The following is a 20,627-nucleotide window of genomic DNA, read 5'->3' as shown; positions in this document are numbered from 1 at the left end:
TTTGGAAAGGCTGTTTTAGTCTACTCCAGGGGTCTTCAAACCTGGCCCTTTCATGACTTGTGGACTTCAACTCCCAGAATTCCTCAGCCAGGAATGCTGGCTGAGGAATTCTGGGAGTTGAAGTCCACAAGATGAAAGGGCCAAGTTTGAAGATCCCTGGTCTACTCTGTAGCACCGGCCCAGCTGGAGTCCAACTCGGACCCAAAGAAATGATTGGAACCAGAGGCCGCATTTCCATTTGGGGGACAGCACAAAGCCTGATCACTGCACATTATTATTATTATTATTATTAGTAGTAGTAGTAATAGTAGTAGTAGTAGTAATAACGGTAGTAATCCCAGAGACTCACCCTAACCTACCTCACAGGATTGTTGTGGAGATCCCCTTGCAAGTTTCTTTAAAGATATGCCAGAGATATATTTAGCAAATAAATGACAAAGTTCTCAGCAACTATTTTAATGTTAATTCTCTTGTTTTTAATTCTGGTTGTTTTTATGAGTTTTTACTCTAATTGTAAGCTGCCCAGAAAATGTCCTAAAAAGGCACACTCTATTCTTCTATTCCTCTGCTTTTTCATTCTTGTTCAGCATCCAATATTGCATCTTCCTCCTTAAGAGTCGTGGCAGAAGAACTTAGGGAAGCTTGGTCTCTGTGGCGCAATCGGTTAGCGCGTTCGGCTGTTAACCGAAAGGTTGGTGGTTCGAGCCCACCCAGGGACGCAAGCAGTTCCTTTTTATTTTTCCTCTGTTCATTTTTAAAATGCGGCGCAGACTTGCAGATTTTTCCTTTCCAGGGACCGCAACCACTTTCCCGGGCAAGAATGAAAGAGAAAAAAAAAATGAACGAATTTAAGCAGGGATGCTGGGAGAACAACCAGGTTCTGCCCGCAGCCAAGATGGCCACAATGGCGTCACAAGAGGAGCAAGGATTTAGAGAAAAATCCATTCTGAATGCAATCCCGCCGGCTACTCCTCGCCTGCTCCATTGGGAACTGGAGCAGAAAAAGAGCCTAAATTCAATTGCTTATCTCTTAAAATGGTGGGGGGGGGGGAGAGAGAAGGTCCTCCAGAGCAATGTTTCTCAACCTCAAGCAGTTTAAGAGTTGTGGACTTCAAGCCTCAGAATTCCCCCAGCCAGCATGTTAGGAATTCTAGGAGTTGAAGTCCACAGTTCTTAAAGCGCTTGAAGTTGAGAAAAAGAGGAAGGAGAAAATAATTTGCAAAGTGAGCACGGGGCGGGAAAGGGTGAAAGAGGGTTCCCCAAAGCTTAATTTTTAGGCCAGATTAGATAACGGCTTTCCTGCAATAGGTGGGTTGAAAGTTGCGAGTTTCGTGGAAAGAAGTGGTGGGGGGGAAATGGATGAGAGCGAGGAGGAGAAAAGAAAAGGAAAGAGGAGAAAATTAAATGAATGCCCTAGAGCAGGGGCAGGCAACCTTGGTTCTTTTATGACTCGTGGACTTCAACTCCCAGAATTCCTGAGCCAGCATAGCCAGCTTGGAAACCTCTCCCTTTCCCCTCAGCATGGCTGGCTCAGGAATTCTGGGAGTTGAAGTCCACGAGTCATAAAAGAGCCAAGGTTGCCTACCGCTGCCCTAGAGAGAGAAAAAAGGCGGTGAAAGAGGGCAAATGGGAAAGCCAAAGACAGAAAGGAAGGAGAAAACGAGGAAAAGAAAGAATTAGAAAGGAAAAAAGAGGAAAAAGGAAGCGAGGATCAAGGAAAGGGGGAGATGAATGAACAGGAGGTGGAAAAAACATTAAAAGAGGTAGACTAAAAGGAAAAAAGAGCATTAGACGTCTATAAAAATTCTCCAGTCATCCAGGTCATGGTTGTCCCAAAGGTGCCTTTTCAAGAGGCAACTGGACTTTCTTGTTTTACTTTGAGGACGTTTCGCTTCTCATCCAAGAAGCTTCTTCAACTCTGACTGGATGGCGGGGAATGGAAGGATTTGTATTCCTTGCAGACGGCTGGACATTTGCATTTCTAATTTTTTTTTTAAAGAAAATTGCTGGTCATTTATTCTCTAAAAGAATGCAAATGACCAGCTGTCTGCAAGGAGTACAGATCCTTCCATTCCCCGCCATCCAGTCAGAGCCGAAGAAGCTTCTTGGATGAGAAGCGAAACGTCTTCAAAGTAAAACAAGAAAGTCCACTTGCCTCGTGAAAAAGCGCCTTTGGGACAAGAGCATAGATTAGAGGCAGACGGAGAATCTTCTCTTTGCAACCGCCAGGGGGCAGCGGAGCAGCGCTCTGCTCTTGCAGGAACGCGAAGCAAGGCGGCTCCGGTTCCAACCCGGAGCGGCAGGGAGGATGCACTACCCGTTCTCGTCCGCAGTTAGCAAAGGTGGCTTGAAGGGCTGCGGGGGAGGGGAGGGAGACGCGGCGATGGCTGCGCTGCCCGGTGAGTGCGAGCTGTGGGGGGGGGCGGAGGCTGCCTGTGGGCTGGGGGGGGGGGCGAAGCTTCAAGGACAGCCGCCGCCAGGAGAGGGGATGTTCAGCGTGGATAGTGGAGAAGCTTTGGGGGGGTGGGCGTTCCATCCACCCATTTTGGCGGGCACTTAAAGGTCCTCTAGTCCAACCCTGTTCAGAGCAGGGATCCTCTAAAGTCTAAACCAATGCTTTTTAATTTGGCCACTTGCAAGCATGCGGGCTTCAACCTGGGAGTTGAAGTCCACACGTCTTCAAGTGGCCAACATTAAGAAACATCCCTTGTTAGCCCCCGCCCCTGAAAACCACTCCCCAAAATTTAGGAGCTCCCCACATCTAAACTTCCCTCCTAGAATAATCCTCAATTCTTCTCTTTGGCTGGAGAATAAAGCCCAGCAGGTTAATGGGATTTAGTTCAATCAATCAGAATAGAGCTGGAAGGGACCTTGGAGGTCTTCTAGTCCAACCCCCTATTCAAGCAGGAGACCCTATACCCTTTCAGATAGGTGACTGTTCAGTTCTTTCTTAAAAACCTCCAGTGATGAAGCACCCACAATTTTTGGAGGCAAGCTATTCCACTGGTTAATTGTCCTGATTGTTAGGAAGTTGCTCCTTAGTTCCAGGTTGCTTCTCTCCTTGATTAATTTCCATCCGTTGTTTCTTGCCTTGCCTTCTGGCAAATAAGTTGACTCTGTCTTCTTTGCAGCAGCCCCTCAAATACTGGAATGCTGTTATCATGTCACCCCTAGTTCTTTTCTCTAGACTAGACATACCTAATTCCTGCAATTGTTCTTCATATGCTTTTGTCTCCAGCACTTAATAATCTTAGTTGCTCTTCTTTGCTTTTTCCAAAATCTCAACATCTTTTTTGTAATGTGACCAAAACTGGATGCAGTATTCCAGGTGTGGCCTTACTAAGGCTTTATAAAGTGGTACTAATACTTCATGTGATTTTAATTCTATGCCTGTGTTTATACAACCAAGGATTGTATTAGCTTTTTTGCCTCACAACTGCTGGCTCTTGTTTAAGTGATCGTCTACTATGACTCCAAGGTCCCTCTCACAGTTACTGTATTTGAGGTATGTTTCACCTAATCTGTACTTGTACCTTTGGTTTTTCCTGCCTAAGTGTAAAACCTTGCTTTTCTCCACATTAAATTTGATGTTGTATAGGGCCCATTGTTCAAGTCTGTCAAGATCTTTTTGGATCCTGAGCTTGTCTTCTGGAGTGTTGGCTATTCCTGCCAGCTTAGTGTCATCTGCAAATGTGATGCATTCTTTTCCCTCATCTAAGTCATTTATGAAGATATTGAAGAGTACTGGGCCTAGGATGGAACTTTATGGTATCCCACTGCTTCATTCCTTCCATGTAGATGTAGTACCATTAAGGACTAGTTGTTGAGTACAGTTTGTCAGCCAGTTGCAAATCCATCTGGTGGTGATGTTGTCTATCCCACATTTTTCTAGTTTAGCAAGGCCTATGTTGTGGTCTACTTTGTCAAAAGTCTTGTTGAAGTCTAAGAATACTATGTCCACAGCATTTCGTTGATCTACTAATTTAGGCACTCTGTCAACAAATGAAATAAGGTTGATTTGGCATGATCTGTTTTTAACAAGGTTGTGCTAGCTACTAGTTATAACTTTATTTGTTTCTAGATGTTCACAGAACTGTTTTTTGATTATTTTTTCCAGTATCTTCCCAGATATTGATGTTAGGCTGATTGGTCTGTAGTTTCCTGGGTCTGTTTTTTTTTTTCTTTTTTGAAGATGAGAACCACATCAGCTCTTTTCCAATTCTCTGGTAGTTCCCCAGTGCTCCCAGATTTTTTTAAAAATATGGTACAATGGTTCTGAGATAACATCTACCAGCTCCTTCAGAACAGTGGGATGTAACCCATCAGGTCCTGATGATTTATATTCATCAATATCAAACACCAGTTCTCTTGCCATTTTCTTTCTTATTTTAATTTTTATTTCTGTCTTTTACTGTTATGTTTTTGGTAGGTTGGGCTATAGTTTCTTTTTGTGTGAAGACTGATGCAAAGAAGGAGTTAAGCAGCTCTGCTTTCTCTCTACTGCCTGTTATTTCCTCGCCATCTTCTCTCTTTAGTGGACCGACTGTTTTCTTGACTTTTTTTGTGTTATTTATATGTTGAAAGAAACTTTTTTTTTATTATCTTTGCCTTTTGTTGCAAGTCTTTGTTCATTCTGAGTCTTTGCTTTCCTGATTTCATCTTTGCAGATTTGGGTTATCTGCTGATATTCTGCCTTAGTTATGTGTCTTTGCATTTTTTGTACTTATCCTTTTTGTCTTTCACTTTATTAGAGAGATCTTTGTGCAGCCATGCTGGTTTCTTCTGGGATTTCTTGTTTCCCCCCCCCCCAGTGTTACTGTGTTGGACTGGGCTTTTTTGATCAGTCCAACACAATACCACTGAAAAAGAAAAACACATTTCCAGCTTCCTTTCTGTTTTATTCATGTTGGCTTCAGTTGATATCCCCTCTTTTATCCAGGACTCAAGGCACTGCGCCTCATACTCCTGGTTCCCACTTTTGCCCACAATGACAATTAAAAGCTGTTGTTGTTGTTGTTCAATTGCTAAGTCATGTCCGACTCTTTGTGACCCCATGGGCCACAGCACACCAGGCCCCCTGTCCTCTACTGCAGGGGTCTCCAACCTTGGCAGCTTGAAGACATGTGGACTTCAACTCCCAAAATTCCCCAGCCTGGCTGAGGAATTCTGGGAGTTAAAGTCCACAAGTCATAAAAGAGCCAAGTTCGAAGACACCTGCATTGGAGGGGGGAAAAAAAGGCTTCCTGGTTCAGTGTAAGAGGAACATTCAAAAACATTTGTCTCCACAAATCTTGAATGGTTGGAAAGACCCTATCAGAAGGGAGGGACTATCTACTAATCCAGTGGTTCTCAACCTGTGGGTCGGACCCCATTTGGGGTCGAACAACCATTTCACGGGGGTCGCCAAACAATGCAGTCCACCATTTTTTCCCCCTTTTCCTTAGCTGTGCTACTCCCTTTTATTCTATTGGCTTTTGAAAGCCAATAGAATAGACTCTCTTGAATAGAGTCTAATTCTATTGGCTTTCAAAAGCCAATAGGAATTGTCCAGGCTGTCTCTGCCCTGCTGAGCCCGCCAAAAGTCCCATTCTGCAAATGGTGCTGCACCAGTTGAGTAGTCCTCGACTTACGACCGGTTGAGTAGTCCTCGACTTACAACCGGTTGGGGGTTGCAGCATTAAAAAGATTGAGAACCACTGTACTAATCTAAGCTCTGAATTAGGAAAGTGCAGATGGCTGCTTTCTTGGACAGGGAGAACAAGGCCAGATACACAAGCACAGAACCAGTTTGGCAACAAACCACAACTCTTATACCAGCCTCCTTTTTGCGATTGATGGGCCTTTATTGGTAAACTAATTCCCCCATGAACATAAGAAAATTAGTGTGTCCAGTATTCTTGTTTTGTTGCCTCTCTCCCTTCTACTAGAATAGGGGTCCTCAACCCCTGGTTTGTGGACCGGTACTAGGCTGTGGCATGCCAGCAAACACACAAACAAGCAAAGCCCCATCCACAAGATGCAGGCAGCACACAAAACCACGCGCCCGCCGGTCCGTGGAAAAACCTCTCTCCACGTAACCAGTCTCTGGCGCCAAAAAGCTTGGGGACCTCTGGACTAGAACAGGGCTTTTCAACCTTTTAACCCATTGTACCACTTTTAGGATATGGCAACATCCGAGTACCACCAGTCGCCTAGCAAGGTGTCAAGATGACCCCCCCCCAAAAAAGGAAAAAAGTGATAAAGTACAGGTAGTCCTCAACTTACAACAGTTTGCTTAATGACTGTTTGAAGTTACAATGGCACTGAAAAAAGTGCCCCCCAAGCCACAACCCAGCAAGACGCCTGCCTGCCCACCTGGCGGCGCTCTTCCTCCTGTCCGAGGTTTTCATTGTTGTGAGCATTTCTGTTGAGGATTGGCAGCAGGGGTGGGGTGGCGGTGTTTGGTTTTTATTCCCCCCCTCTGTCTGCTGGGTGGTTGCAGCAGGTTCTGGTCACTTCACATGACCCTGGGACACTGTGACCGTCATAAATATGAATCGGTTGCCAAGCTTCTGAATGTAAATCACAAGACCCTGGAGATGCTGCAAGATTCCAGCTGATCGGCGGTTCTTCTGGGCTCAGTAGAAGCACCAGGATCAGCGCTGAGCTCCAGCTGGAGCCTGGCACTCATCCTGGCACTTCCGCTGAGCCCTGCAGTTCCAGCCATCTCTCGCTCAGGCTTGTGTGGTGCTGCCACTGGTTCAGCTCATTCCCCTCCCCCACTACCACTTTTCTAGGATGGTTGCGTACCACCTGCCAGGTGCCAATGTACCACAGGTGGTACCCGTACCACTGGTTGAAAAGCTCTGGACTAGAAGACACTCGAAGTTTCCACCCACAAAAAAAATCCACAAACAGTATTAAAATCCTTATTAACACACTGAAGTTTTAAAAGAGAAGGGGGGGAAGAGCACACCCCGTAGCTAGGGAAAATTGCAAGAAAAGCTCCTCATCTAGCAAAGAGAAAGGGGGGCTAAATTTAAGAAGTGTCTCCTGTTGATGGTTGGGCCAGCATCTTTCAAGAGAGGGAATTTCTCTTTTGAAAGTAGAGCTCTTTTTCAGCAAAAACGTTGCGCTCTTAAAGATTTGGCCAATATTTTATGAAGGGTCCTGTGTGTTGTTGTTGTTGTTTAAAAAAAATCAGAGATGGCTTTTCCACTCTGAATTGCCCTCTATTCCAGTGGTTCTCAACCTGTGGGTCAGGACCCCATTTGGGGTTGAACGACCATTTCACGGGGGTTGCCAAACAATGCAGTCTGCCATTTCCCCCCCCCCCCTTTTCCTTAGCTGTGCTACTCCCTTTTATTCTATTGGCTTTTGAAAGCCAATAGAACAGACTCTCTTGAATAGAGTCTAATTCTATTGGCTTTCAAAAGCCAATAGGAATTGTCCAGGCTGTCTCTGCCCTGCTGAGCCCGCAAAAAGTCCCATTCTGCAAACGGTGCTTCACCAGTTGAGTAGTCCTCGACTTACGACCGGTTGAGTAGTCCTCGACTTACGACCGGTTGGGGGTCATGGCATTAAAAAGGTTGAGAACCACTGCTCTATTGTATAAAACCAGTCCTAAGAAAGCTGCAGGAGGGATCCTTCTTATACAGGCAGTCCTTGACTCGTGGCCATAATTGGGACCAGAATTTCTGTTGCTAAGTGGTGGTTAAATGAAATTGCGCCCAATCTTACAACCTTTTGTTTTACGCTCACTAAGTGAACTGTGTTTGCTAAGTGGATTCAGCTTCCCTCCTTGATTTTGCTTGTCAGAAGCAGTCTGCAGAGGTTGCAAATGGTGCTCATGTCACCATACCACAAACATCTTGCTGGATTCTTGCAACACAAGACATTAAAACCTGGTTAGCTAGTTTGAAAGCCAGCATCATGACTGCTGTTTGGATGCTGAATGCTTTGAGAAGTTACCAAAATTGCTGCATTAAGGATGGGTTCCTAAGTTTCCAAAAACAAATCTATCCCTCCTGGAATGGTCCTCAATTAATAGAATTGTAGAATAACAGAATTGGAAGGGGGGCCCTGGAGGTCTTCTAGCCCAACCCCCTGCTCAGGCAGGAAACCCTGTACCATTTTAGACAAATGGCTGTCCAGTCTCTTCTTAAAAACCTCCCTGCTCTGGCCTGCAAAATCTTGGTGAACTCTGGGTGGCAGCAACGAGTCACAATTTGTATGCACCTTCCAGTGCAGGGGTCTTCAAACTTGGCCCTTTCATGACTTGTGGACTTCAACTCCCAGAAGTCCTCAGCCAGCGTGCCTGGCTGAGGAATTCTGGGAGTTGAAGTCCACAAGTCATGAAAGGGCCAAGTCTGAAGACCCCTGTTCTAGTGCAATGTTTCTCAACCTCAGCAGCTTTAAGAGATGTAGACTTCAATTCCCAGAATTCCCCAACCAACCCTGCTTTTGATTTGCTAATTGCTTCATGGTGATTGAATTGCATACTTGAGTCAAGGCAAAGGTTGGAAGTGGCTCCACGGCCTCCTCTGGAGTTCTCCCAAAGCCTTTCTTGTCACTCAGGTTGAGGAGGAGGAGGGAATAAAAATGCCATTGGCTGAGTCAGTAGTGGGAGGAGCTCATATCCTTGGCCCTTCGGGCATCCTTTCTCTGGATAAAGCCATGTTGCTAACCATGTGTTAATTCCTGACGCTTCTTTCTCCCATAATATTTTGGCCCATATTTTCACGTCAACCTTTTCTTTCTTTTCAGTTTCTTGCGTGGTCCCGCGTGGCTTGTTCCTTTTGAGGTAAGTCTGCTCTGCAAAGAACTTTTTCCCAAAGCTGAATTGACGTACACAGGACACTGGAGTCCCGTAGAAATATTTTAAGTGTGTTTTCAAATTGCCTTAAATTACTGGTGGATCCAGTAATTACTGGTGGATCCATGGTCATCCCTACCGCTGTCTACATACTGTATGTTTTCATTATAGATTTTTTAAATTTTTTCCATACATAACAATAATAATTTTTCAAGCAACGTGCTGTCTGAGTTATAAGTACGCTAATACATATTTCATTCGTAATCCTTTATTCTTTCCTCTAACCATCAGTAAAATGTCCCAAGTTTGATAATATTCTGTTTCTTCTTTTTCTTTCAGTCTCATAGTCAATCTGTCCATCTCTGCACATTCTAGTACTTTTTTAATTATTTCTTCATCTGATGGTATTCCTTCATTTTTCCACTATTGCGCAAATATTCTTGCCACTGTTGTGACGTGTAAAATCAAATATAGGCTTTGTTTGTTAGTCTTTTCTGGCATGATACCTAATAAAAAAGTTCAGGTTTAAAATCTACATATTCTCCCAGCATCTTTTCTAACCAAATATGTATCTTTTTCCAATAATTCTTTATTTTATCACATGTCCACCAAACATGATAATACGTGCCTGACTTACGTTTACATTTCCAACATGTATCTGACATTTTTTTAAACATTTTTGCTAATCTTGCTGGTGGCAGGTGCCATCTATAAAACATTTTATATAAATTTTCTTTATAAGAAGTTGACATTGTCAGTTTATAATTTCTTTCCCATAATTTTTGCCATTCCATACTGTATGTTTTCAACATAGGCTCCCTACCCTGTAGGGCTGTTGTGCAATCCATCTTTTAAGACTCTCTAGCTCAGGGGTCTTCAAACTTGGCCCTTTTATGACTTGTGGACTTCAACTCCCAGAATTCCTCATCCAGGCACGCTGGCTGAGGAATTCTGGCAGTTGAAGTCCACAAGTCACAAAAGGGCCAAGTTTGAAGACCCCTGCTCTAACTGTTGGCTATTCTTTCAACAGGCCCATTGTGGGTTCCACCAGTTCTGCCCGCTTGCTGCATCAGACATCTTCAGCCGAGAGTGCTGAAAGGTATTCTCTGCTCCTGGAATTACCTGATAATTAACTCTTTCATTGATTTATTTACTGCAATTCTTAGGCTGATCCATTCAGAAGACTTTGCTTATAGAAAGGGTCAATTCTTCTATGCAGGGGATGTTTGGGGGGGGGGCATTATCAACAGGCTGGAGAATGGTGTCCTTGAAGGTGGCATTCACTCAGCAGGGATATTTAGACAACATTACAGTACACAGAAATTTATGCACAAGCTTATTTAATTTTTACTTAATCTCTGTTGAGGTGGGAAAAAATCATTCAGACTGGGGTATAATTGGGGTTGAATTTCAAGCAACTTAAATATACTACAGGTGGTCCTTGTTTAGTGACCACAGTTGGGACTGGCAACATTCTCATTAAGTGAAACAGTTGCTAAGTGAAACCACAACTGTGCTTATGATCTTACTCCAGCTTTCTTTGACTGTACAGCCCTTTGAAGGTCATAAATGGCGAGGATTGGCTGTGACATTACCTTCTCATTGTCATCACGGTTGTGAAGGGTTGCTAAATGAGGCAGTCTCTAAATAAGGTCTATCTGTACTAGCATTTAAATCAATATACCATGTTTTTAGAAGAAGAATAAATATAGCACATATCAAATACTGAGCTTTTTATAAGCCTAATGTCATTCTTATGTTTTACTCTTAGACATAAGAGTATTGTATAACAATATTGAAACTAGTGTGAGAACCAAGGTTTTTGAAATAAGAGATGATAAGAATTGGCGGCTGGGGAACTGGAGGGAGAGCTTGCATTTCAAACTAACTGGAGAATGTGATTTATGACTGTAAATTAGAGGAGGGAATTGTGTTTTGATACTATGTGCTGGGGGGGGGAGGATTCAGATTTTGGCTTGGACTATGTACGTGCCGATGCTATGCTTCTTGAATAAAGATTCTTTAAGGTAAACAATGCCTCAAAGTTCTTTGAAGAGTTTCATCTGTCGGCATCATGACACCTAAACAATTCTAGTTGCTAATTCCCTGTCTGTTTATTTATTCGTCCAGAGTTACACCTTCTCACCTCACCTCAAAGTGGGTGAGAAGCAAGACAAATTTGCATGCATGTTTACACATGATTGAAGGGGAGGGTGGTCTCCTTGTTTCTCCCATAGAGCAGATGTTTACCAATCTTGGAAGCTCTTAAGATGTGTAGACTTCAACTCCCAGAATTCAACAGCCAATCAGCATCTTCAGTGCTATATAGCAAGGCTTTTCAACCAGTGGTACGGGTACCACCTGTGGTACATTGGCACCTGGCAGGTGGTACATGACCATCCTAGAAAAGTGGTAGCGGGGGAGGGGAATGAGCTGAACCGATGGCAGCACCGCACAAGCCTGAGCGAGAGATGGCTGGAGCTGCACGGCTGTCAGGGCTCAGCGGAAGCGCCAGGATCAGTGCCGCTTTCCAGCTAATCGGTGCTTCTTCGCAGCTGTCAGGGCTCAGTGGAAGCGCCAGGATCAGCGCCAGGATCAGCGCCAGGCTCCAGCTGGAGCTTGGTGCTGATCCTGGTGCTTGTGCTGTGCCCTGAAGAAGCGCTGATCAGCTGGAATGTTGCAGCATCTCCAGGGTCTTGTGATTTACATTCAGATGCTTGGCAACTGATTCACATTTATGACGGCCACAGTGTCCCAGGGTCATGTAAAGTGACCAAAACCTGCTGCAACCACCCTGCAGATGGGGGGAATAAAAACCAAACACCCCACACCCCACCACCGCTGCCAATCCTCAACAGAAATGCTCACAACAATGAAAACCTCAAACAGGAGGAAGAGCGCTGCCGGGTGGGCAGGCAGGTGTCTTGCTCGGCTGTGGCTTGGGGCAACTTTTTTCAATGCCATTGTAACTTCGAACAGTCACTAAGCAAACTGTTGTAAGTCGAGGACTACCTGTACTTTATTACTTTTTTCCTTTTTTTTTTTGATCAAGTTTTTGACACCTTGCTGGTGGTACTCGGATGTTGCCATATCCTAAAAGTGGTACAATGAGTGAAAAGGTTGAAAAGCCCTGCTATAGAGAGTGAGAGAAAAAAAAAAATCCACTCCCTTCTAGCACTGATGATGTTACCTAGTAGGGTCATGAAATGTCTACAGGAAAACAACCAAGCTCAGAGAGCACCAAGGACCTCACAGCTCAACCCTGACCTATAAAATATTATCTTCTGCTGGTAAGCATGAAACCTGATCGTCCCACTATTGATGCTTCCATTCAGACAACGTCAGAGGCAGGATGTTGAGCTTTTGGGGTCCCTGGGCACGGAACTCAAAGTTGCTTTTATCAATTCCAGGAGTGGAGGGTTCTCAGGGAAGGTGTCTGCTTTGTTTCAGAGCCATATATTTCTCTTTTTTTTTGTAGTTCTGTCCAGGTTCAGGAGAAGAGCAGTGCCATTGTTCAGAAGAAGCCACCGCTTCCCAGCAGTCGAGGAGAATATGTGGTCACCAAGCTAGATGATTTGGTCAACTGGATCCGTCGAGTAAGTAGGAGCGCCTCCCGGATGAATTTTTCCTTGTTTGAAGAAGGTCCCCACCATGGTGGGATTCAAATACCTGAACAACCAGTTCTCTGCTTGAATGAAGGCCTGGGCCTCCGAGGCCTAGAACGGACTTCCGGAAGTGACATCCACGCACTTCCTGTGGGGCGTTCTAGGCCTGGGAAGCCTACTCCAGGCCTCCGAGGCCTAGACCGGACTTCCCGAAGTAACATCAAGCCCTTCCGGTGGACTGTTCTAGGCCTGGGAGAACTCCTCCAGGCCTCCGAGGTCTAGAACAGACTTCCGGAAGCAGTGTGCGTTCAGCTGGTTCTCCGAACTCAACAAAATTTAGCTACCGGTTCTACTGAATCAGTGCAAACTGGCTGAATCCCCCCCCCCCACTGGTTCCCACCAAAAGCATCTCTTTGTTTGAAATTTATTAGATACCAGTTATCCCTGTTTTCTAAATGACAGCCCTGCATCCTGCTTTTCAATGAATTAGAGAAGGGGTCCCCAACCCCTGAGCCGTAGACCAGCACCGGTCCACGGCATGCCAGCAACCGGTCCGCACAAACAAGCAAAGCCCCATCCCTGGAACATATTCTGTCCCAGCCTACGTGAGTCCTTGTTAAGCTCACAAGGAGAACCCCTCTTCCAACAAGCAGGCTGGAATCGCAGGAAAAAAACAATCCCCTTTTATTATTCACAGACCTGAGTCAATGTCCAAGGCAAACAAACACAGTTCACAGAAACTCAATCTTCAACATGAACGGTTGCCTTTGGCAACCAGCACCTCCCATACCTTCCCTTTTACAATTCAGCCAAGGTGTGGTTTCCTAATGTCTTCTCCTTTGCCTTTGGAGCTGCCCCATTGCATGCCTCTGTCCTACTCACTTCTCTTGCCTGCGCTTTCATGCATCTGTGATTTGTCCCAACTGTTCTTCATCGCTGTCCAACTCAGGCTCCCAGTACAGCTGTGTCTCAGCCTGAGCGCAAGTAGAGGGGCCAGGCTCCTCGTCTGACTGTAAGTCTTGGAGCTCCTCAGATCCTTCCTCCGACTCTGATGTCACTCCAGGCCCCTCCTCTGATTTCTCAGACTCAGCTGCCAGGTCTATTGGCTGGCGAGGAATCATAACAGGATGCAGGCAGCCACACACCCCTCCGGTCCACAGTAAAACCACACATCCCTCCGGTCCACGGTAAAACCTCTCTCCATGGAACTGGTCCCTGGTGACCGAAAGGTTGGGTGGGGGTGCTGAATTAGAGGAGGAATGACTATAAATCAACGTTAGTCCCTTCCCCTCTCTACAGGTAGTCCTCGACTTACAATAGTTCGTTTAGTGACCGTTTGAAGTTACAGCGGCACTGGAAAAAAGGGACTGATGACCCTTTTTCACACGTAATGACTGTTGCAGCATCTCCATGATCGTGTGATTAAAACTCAGATGCTTAGCAGCTGGTTCGTATTTATGACGGTTGCAGTGTCCTGGGGTGATGGGCTCCCTTTTACAACCTTCTGACAAGCAGTGGGGATGCCAGATTCCACTGCAGTGATTCCCTTAGCAACTGTGGCAAGAAAGGTCATAAAATGGGGGCAAAGCTCACTTAACAACAGAAATTTTAGGCTCAACTGTCGTACGTCGAGGACTACCTGTAACTTATTACCAGTATCTTCTGCAGTCATGTGATCAAAATTTGGGCGCTTGGCAACCAGACTGGACAGCCATTTGTCTGAAATGGTATAGGGTTTCCTGCCTGAGCAGGGGGTTGGACTAGATGACCTCCAAGGTCCTTTTCAACTTTATTATTACTATTATTATTATGGATCATCGCACAGTCAGCCAGATGTTCAGACTGGATTTGGCATTTTGTCTACTTATCAAGTCCTTACCCAGGACCTGGGATAGGCAGATGTGGTTGTTTGATGGTATTACAGGTATCGTCGCAGGATATTATTATTATTATTATTATTATTATTATTATTATTATTATTATTATTATAGTATGTTGTAACAGCAGTGTCCTGGGGTCATGTAATCTCCATTTGTGACCTTCCCAGACCAGCAGAGTCAATGTTTGAAGCCGCATTCGCTTACTGACCGCATGATTCATTTAACAACTGCCGTGATTTGCTTCACCTCCAAGGCAAAAAAAAGGCATAAAAGTGGGCACAACTCGCTGAATAGCCGTCATAGTTAGCAACAGACATTCCAGTCTGATTATGGTTATAAACCGAGGACTTGCCTGTATTTCCTCACCCTTGTGGCCCTTCATTCCTAGTCCAATGCTTCTCAACCCTGACAAGCATGGTTGGCTGGGGAATTCTGGGAGCTGAAGTCCACCTATCTTCAAGTTGCCAAGATTGAGAACTACTCTCCACGCCAAAGAGGAATTCTGCTCTTCCCTGCAAAATTTGGATTATCGCTCAACGTGCTGTCCCTGGCCATCCTCTTTCTGCTGCAGTTAGAATGTCTGTCAACATTCTGCAGCATCCAGCACTCTGCCCATGCATAAAGATGCTTCAGCGATGCCACATTTTAATCTTGGACCGTTCGGCTCACATCACAAGTTCCTAGTCCTCATGGGCGTGAAGAAGATAACTGAATTATTTAGAACAAATCTCGAGCGGGGGGGGCTAAGTGATAACGCAGGCAGAGTGGAAGAGCAATGGCTGGGCCACATTGTCGTGTTGTAGAATTAGAGGCACCAAAGATCATCCTTTGGTTATAGCTCAGGATAACGAAGTGCAAAGCTCCCATATTTGGAATTGCAGTAATACCTTTGATTGATTGATTGATTTATAAAATGTATTGGCCGCCCATCTTACATAAGGTAACTCTGGGTGGCTTACAGACATAAAAAGTATATATTAAAACCTAAATAAATGAAAACCAGAGACTAAAATCAAGGACACATGGGGAAAGTGAGGGCGCAATGGGGCAGAGGTGGGAATCTGTTATTACTCAATCAGCCACCTCCATTGTGCTGTTCCCCCACTGGGGTCCCAAGCGAAGGTCTTTAGGCCTTTATGAAAGAATGGGTGGGTGGGGACCAACCTCACATCGGGGTGGGGGGGGGTGGGACAAGATGTTCCAGAAGGCAGGACCCACAGCATGCCTCCTCTGCCTGTACGAGTGGTACGGGCCAATCCCAGTGGCGTGAGACAGTCCCTCAGGTAACCTGGACCCACGATAGGGTACAACAACGAGGGCAAAGCAACGTTAGCCTGCAATCGTGGTCAGGGCTGTTTGGCATAAGAGGGACGCAGGGTGACAACTGTGCTGTACATTCACCTCCTTCCTCTTTCCTTCCTTCAGAGCTCCTTGTGGCCAATGACCTTCGGCTTGGCGTGTTGTGCCGTCGAGATGATGCATATGGCCTCTCCCCGCTATGACATGGACCGCTTTGGGGTGGTTTTCCGGGCCAGTCCCCGGCAAGCCGACGTCATGATCGTGGCCGGCACTTTGACCAACAAGATGGCCCCAGCCCTCCGGAAGGTACAACTATGGTCTTTACTCAGCTCTTCAGGGAAGGAACCAAGTGGCCTTTAGTGTGCTCACACCAAAGATAAAAACGGTTTGTAGAACTAATAGGAAGCAGCAAGTACAAGTAGCTGGATCAGGTTTCATCTCTCTGAATCTCTGCTTCCGATCCTCCGTTGCATTTTTATTTTTCCCAACCCCGTGGAATATCCAAACGGAATTAGGCAGAATGGCAGAAAAGCAAGCCGACAGACGGAAAAAGCCCTGAGCCCTTTTGCTGCCCCATTGCTGAACACAAAGATGTTGAGACTCTAGAAAGAATACAGAGTACAGAGAAGAGCAACAAAGATGATTAGGGGACTGGAGGCTAAAGCATATAAGGAACGGCTGCTGGAATTGGGTATGTCTAGTTCAGGGGTAGGCAATCTTGGTTCTTTTATGACTCGTAGACTTCAACTCCCAGAATTCCTGAGCCAGCCATGCTGAGGGGACGGAGAGGTTTCCAAGCTGAGCCATGCTGGCTCAGGAATTCTGGGAGTTGAAGTCCACGAGTCATAAAAGAGCCAAGGTTGCCTACCCGTGGTCTAGTTTAATGAAGAGAAGGACGGGTGGGGACATGATGGTAGTGTTCCAATATCTCAGGGGCTGCCCCAAAGAAGAGGGAGTCAAGCTATTTTCCAAGGCCCCTGAAGGCAGGACAAGAAGCAACGGATGGAAACGGACCAAGGAGAGAAGCAACCTGGAACTAAGGAGAAACTTCCTGACAGTTAGAACAATTAACCAGTGGAACAACCTGCCTCCAGAAGCGGTGAATGCTCCAACACTGGAAGTTTTTAAGAAGCGACTGGACAGCCATTTGTCCGAAATGTTATAGGGTTTCCTGCCTCAGCAGGGGGTTGGACTAGATGACCTCCAAGGTCCCTTCCAACATTACTACTACTACTACTACTACTACTACTACTAGTAGTAGTAGTAGTAGTAGTAGTAGTAGTAGTAGTACAGTGGAATCAAACTTCCTATAGAGGGGAAAATCAGCAAAAAAAAAAAAATGACTTCAGAATGGGACAGATTTGTCTTGGGGCTGCAGAGAAAAAAAAAAGTCTGGAATAAATCACCCCATGCTCCTTTGAGAGGGAAAATCGGATAGCAACTCATAATGTTGGCCCCTGCTGCATTCTAAGCCAGGCACAAGACTTGTTATTGGAGAAATGTGTAGCTTTTCAACCTTATTAGGGTCCTAGCACTCCATGGTCTAAGGTAGGCATGCTTTGCTTGTCAAATCAAATGCAAATCTTCACATTTCTTTCTTCGCAGGTTTATGATCAGATGCCCGAGCCACGTTATGTGGTGTCCATGGGGAGGTAAGTTCTCACTCAGTGTTTTATTATCCTCGGCACCGGCTCCATGCCTTTTTCATTTTCTCATTTTTATTTTTTTTTGTTCTCAGTACCGCAGTTGCATTTATGCAACACAACCACCCAAGTCATCCTTCTCCATAAGTGTCTGACTTAGCCTTCTGCCCTTACAGTGCAGAATTTCAGGCCATTTGGGAATAACAAGATTACAAGTCTTCCCAGCCATTGCAAAGGAGGCTGTTTTGGGGCTGGGGGAGGGGGGGCGCTAGAGTTAGAGGCCAAAAAGGGCGGGTGGGGGTGGGGTATGTGCTACTGCAGAGAGATTTGGGGGGGTTGAATGAAAAGGAAACTTGAGTGTCTAGAATCTAGATAACATCAATTTTCTTAGAATTTATCCCATATCTTAGAAGGCTGACTTATCCCAAATCCGTGTGTTTATGTACATTAATTTAAATCAGGAGTTACTTGGAGCTAAAACTAGACCAGGGGTAGGCAACTGTGGCTCTTTTATGACTCGTGGATTTCAACTCCCAGAATACCTGAGCCAGCATGGGTCATCTTGCAAACCTCACCCTTTGCAATAGTGGTGAATATCTGTAGCTCAGGTGTAGGATGAGGGTGAAGGTTCATTCTCCGAACTTGTGGGTCAATTTCTGAACATTTCATTAGCAGGCTAGGTAACATCTTCAGCGGAGTTTAGGGGGCATCAATGTCACTGTTCTTCTGTTTAGAAGGGCTTCCGATGTTCTTCTGTTTATAAGGACGTCCGGTGTAGGTGTGTCAAGTGAGGGTCTTGAGATGGGTCAGAAGAGCACTGACACAAACATCCGCTAAATGCGGCTGAAGATGTTACCTACCCTGGTCACAAAACATTCGGACACCAACCCACATGCTCGGAAAACGAGCCTCCACCCTTATCTTATCGTGGTCTGTCGTCCAGAAGGAAACAGGCCTCCGCTATTGCAAAGGGTTGCTTTTCTAATGATCCCAACACTGTTCCTCTTGTTTTCTTCAGCTGTGCCAATGGTGGAGGTTACTATCATTATTCGTATTCCGTGGTGCGGGGCTGTGACCGGATCGTGCCCGTGGACATCTATGTGCCAGGTAAAGGAAAGGCATCAAGAGCTCTTTTCCTAGCTTGTCTTCCCCAAACTGAATCCCCAGAAGGGAAAGTCATTTGTGTGTCCAGATAAAACACTTACAATCCAGACAGTGGTGAGATTCAAATACCTGAACAACCAGTTCTCTTATTGGATGCAGACCTGGGCCTCCAAGGCCTAGAACGGACTTCCGGAAGTGGCATCCATGCACTTCCGGCGGGCTGTTCTAGGCCTGGACGGCGGCCTCCCAGCCTCCAAGGCCAAGAACGGACTTCCAGAAGTGGCATCCATGTACTTCCGGTGGGCGATTCTAGGCCTGGGTGGCCTCCCAGCCTCTGAGGCCAAGAACAGACTTTTGGAAAGTGTGCATTCAGCCAGTTCTCCGAACTCAGAAAAATTTAGTTACCGCTTCTGCGGAACTGGTAGAATTCTACCACTGAATCCAGACCTCACTTCACTACTTGGCAAGGCATTCCAGAAAGCATGATGGAAGCAATAATACGGCAGCCCTCAACTTGCAGCCACAATTGAGCCCAAGAGATCCTCTAAAGCAGTGGTTCTCAACCTTTCTAATGCCGCGACCCCATAATACAGTTCCCCATGTTGTGGTGACCCCGAACCACTTATACATCACCGGGTGCCAGGGGTGTGGCCAAAGAAAAGGGGGAAAAATGGCGGACAGCCTTGTTTGGCGACCCCTGTGAAATGGTCGTTCGACCCCAAATGGGGTCCCGACCCACAGGCTGAGAACCACTGCTCTAAAGCAATGGTGGTGAACTTATGGCACGCGTACCAGAGGTGGCACATGGAGCCCTCTCTGTGGGCACGTGTCATCACCTCAGCACATGTGGTTTCTAAAAGTTTGCCATCACTGGCCTAAGGCCAGCCAGCCTGGAGCCGCCATTGGGAAGCCCACCATCCCACCCGCCAGAGACTCCCTGGATCTCCCCCAACCCTGACCGGCTCCCACAGGTGTCCCTCCCCATAAGCGTGGCCAACATCGAGGTGGCCACGCCCACCCCGGCCATGCCCACCCAGTCTGCCATGACTACTGCAGCTGCACCCATCCAGTGGCCACGCCCACTCAGTCTGCCACACCCACTGTAGCTGCGCCCGCCGAGTGAGCCACACCCACCCGGCACCCGGCGATACATAAGTGGGTTTTGGGTTGCAGTTTGGGTACTCGGTCTCTAAAAGGTTCGCCATCACTGCTCTAAAAGTTTTGCCTCTTCCAGGCTGCCCTCCTACTGCTGAGGCCCTCCTGTACGGGATCCTGCAGCTCCAGAGGAAGATTAAACGAGCCAAAGCTCTCCAGATCTGGTATAGGAAGTGATGGGCTTCTTTGCAAGCTGCCAGAATAAAAATGGCTGCCCTAACTGTAGCTGTAGCGCACACATTGAAAACTACTATGTATAAACCTTGTCAATAAACTTATAATTATTATATCTGGAGAAATGGGTTTGGTGCTTTGAGTGGTCTCCCGTTTCCATTTTTTTTCTTGGGAAAAATTGAGTACAATGTGGAAGTGGGTGGGAAGGAGGAGGAGGAAGAGAAGGATACGCTTTAAAAAACAGAAGAGGAGGGGGAAAAACAGGAGAGCAGGAAGTCCAGAACCGATGATGCACAAGTAGCACTTGTGACTTTCTGGGCTCAGTTGTTAGGAGGTTGTTTTTTTTCCCCCAAGTGCTAAACCTAAGACAGTTGGAAAGCTAAATGCCAACTGAATCTTAATTTGACCAGTTCAGGGGTAGGCAATCTTGGCTCTTTTATGACTCTTGGACTTCAACTCCCAGAATTCCTGAGCCAGCATGGCTCAGTTTGGAAACCTCTCCCTTTCCCCTCAGCATGGCTGGCTCAGGAATTCTGGGAGTTGAAGTCCACCAGTCATAAAAGAGCCAAGGTTGCCTACCCCTGGACTAGTTCATTTGTCATGCCAAATCATGATTTTTTTGGAGCAATTTAACAAGGGACTAGCTTGCAGTAGATATAATCCAAAAGAATAAAACATGATTAAAAAGCCAGTTTGGTAGTGGTTAAGGCACCAGGCTAGAAAGCCAGGGGCGGTAGCCATGAAAGCCAGTTGGGTGACTTTGGGCCAATCACCAAGAGATCTTGAGTTCTAGTCCTGCCTTAGCCATGAAAGCCACCTGAGAAACTTTGGACCAGTCACTCTCTCAGCCCAACCCACCTCACAGGGTTGTTGTTAAGGAACTAGGAGAAGCAGATAAATTTGATATATTCGCTGCCTGGAGTTATTTGTAATAATAATAAAGGTGGAATAGAAATGATGGACGGACTGACTG

At 46.0% G+C, this 20,627-nt stretch overlaps 1 protein-coding gene and 1 non-coding gene across 3 annotated transcripts; both read left to right on the top strand.

Annotated features, from left to right (window-relative positions):
• Positions 1 to 645: 645 nt before the first annotated feature.
• Positions 646 to 719, top strand: TRNAN-GUU. The gene has a single exon. It is a non-coding gene; the product is annotated as a tRNA-Asn (tRNA).
• Positions 720 to 2,277: 1,558 nt separating this feature from the next.
• NDUFS7 (NADH:ubiquinone oxidoreductase core subunit S7) lies at positions 2,278 to 19,775 on the top strand. 2 transcript variants are annotated; one of them, XM_039349500.1, is made up of 8 exons: positions 2,278 to 2,399; positions 8,746 to 8,782; positions 9,825 to 9,893; positions 12,273 to 12,390; positions 15,705 to 15,884; positions 17,184 to 17,230; positions 18,240 to 18,328; positions 19,560 to 19,775. In XM_039349500.1, exons 1-8 carry the CDS (start codon positions 2,309 to 2,311, stop codon positions 19,655 to 19,657), a joined length of 729 nt encoding a protein of 242 aa, XP_039205434.1. In that variant the 5' UTR covers positions 2,278 to 2,308; the 3' UTR covers positions 19,658 to 19,775. The 2 variants fall into 2 exon arrangements, with proteins under 2 accessions (XP_039205434.1, XP_039205435.1); XM_039349501.1 differs by having other exon boundaries at positions 2,294 to 2,342.
• The last annotated feature ends 852 nt before the right edge of the window (positions 19,776 to 20,627 follow it).

This window comes from Crotalus tigris, unplaced genomic scaffold, assembly GCF_016545835.1.
Source record: "Crotalus tigris isolate CLP2741 ecotype Arizona unplaced genomic scaffold, ASM1654583v1 scf7180000018278.843604, whole genome shotgun sequence".
Classification (NCBI taxonomy): domain Eukaryota; kingdom Metazoa; phylum Chordata; class Lepidosauria; order Squamata; family Viperidae; genus Crotalus; species Crotalus tigris.
The sequence above is the reverse complement of the archived record's forward strand: the minus strand, read 5'-3'. Positions and strand labels throughout refer to the sequence as shown.

Coding starts and splice junctions, on each gene's coding strand:
- NDUFS7 (XM_039349500.1), top strand. CDS start 2,309: ATGCACTACCCGTTCTCGTCCGCAGTTAGCAAAGGTGGCTTGAAGGGC. Junction 9,894..12,272: donor TCAGCCGAGAGTGCTGAAAG/GTATTCTCTGCT, acceptor TTTTTTTTGTAG/TTCTGTCCAGGTTCAGGAGA. Junction 15,885..17,183: donor TGGCCCCAGCCCTCCGGAAG/GTACAACTATGG, acceptor CTTTCTTCGCAG/GTTTATGATCAGATGCCCGA.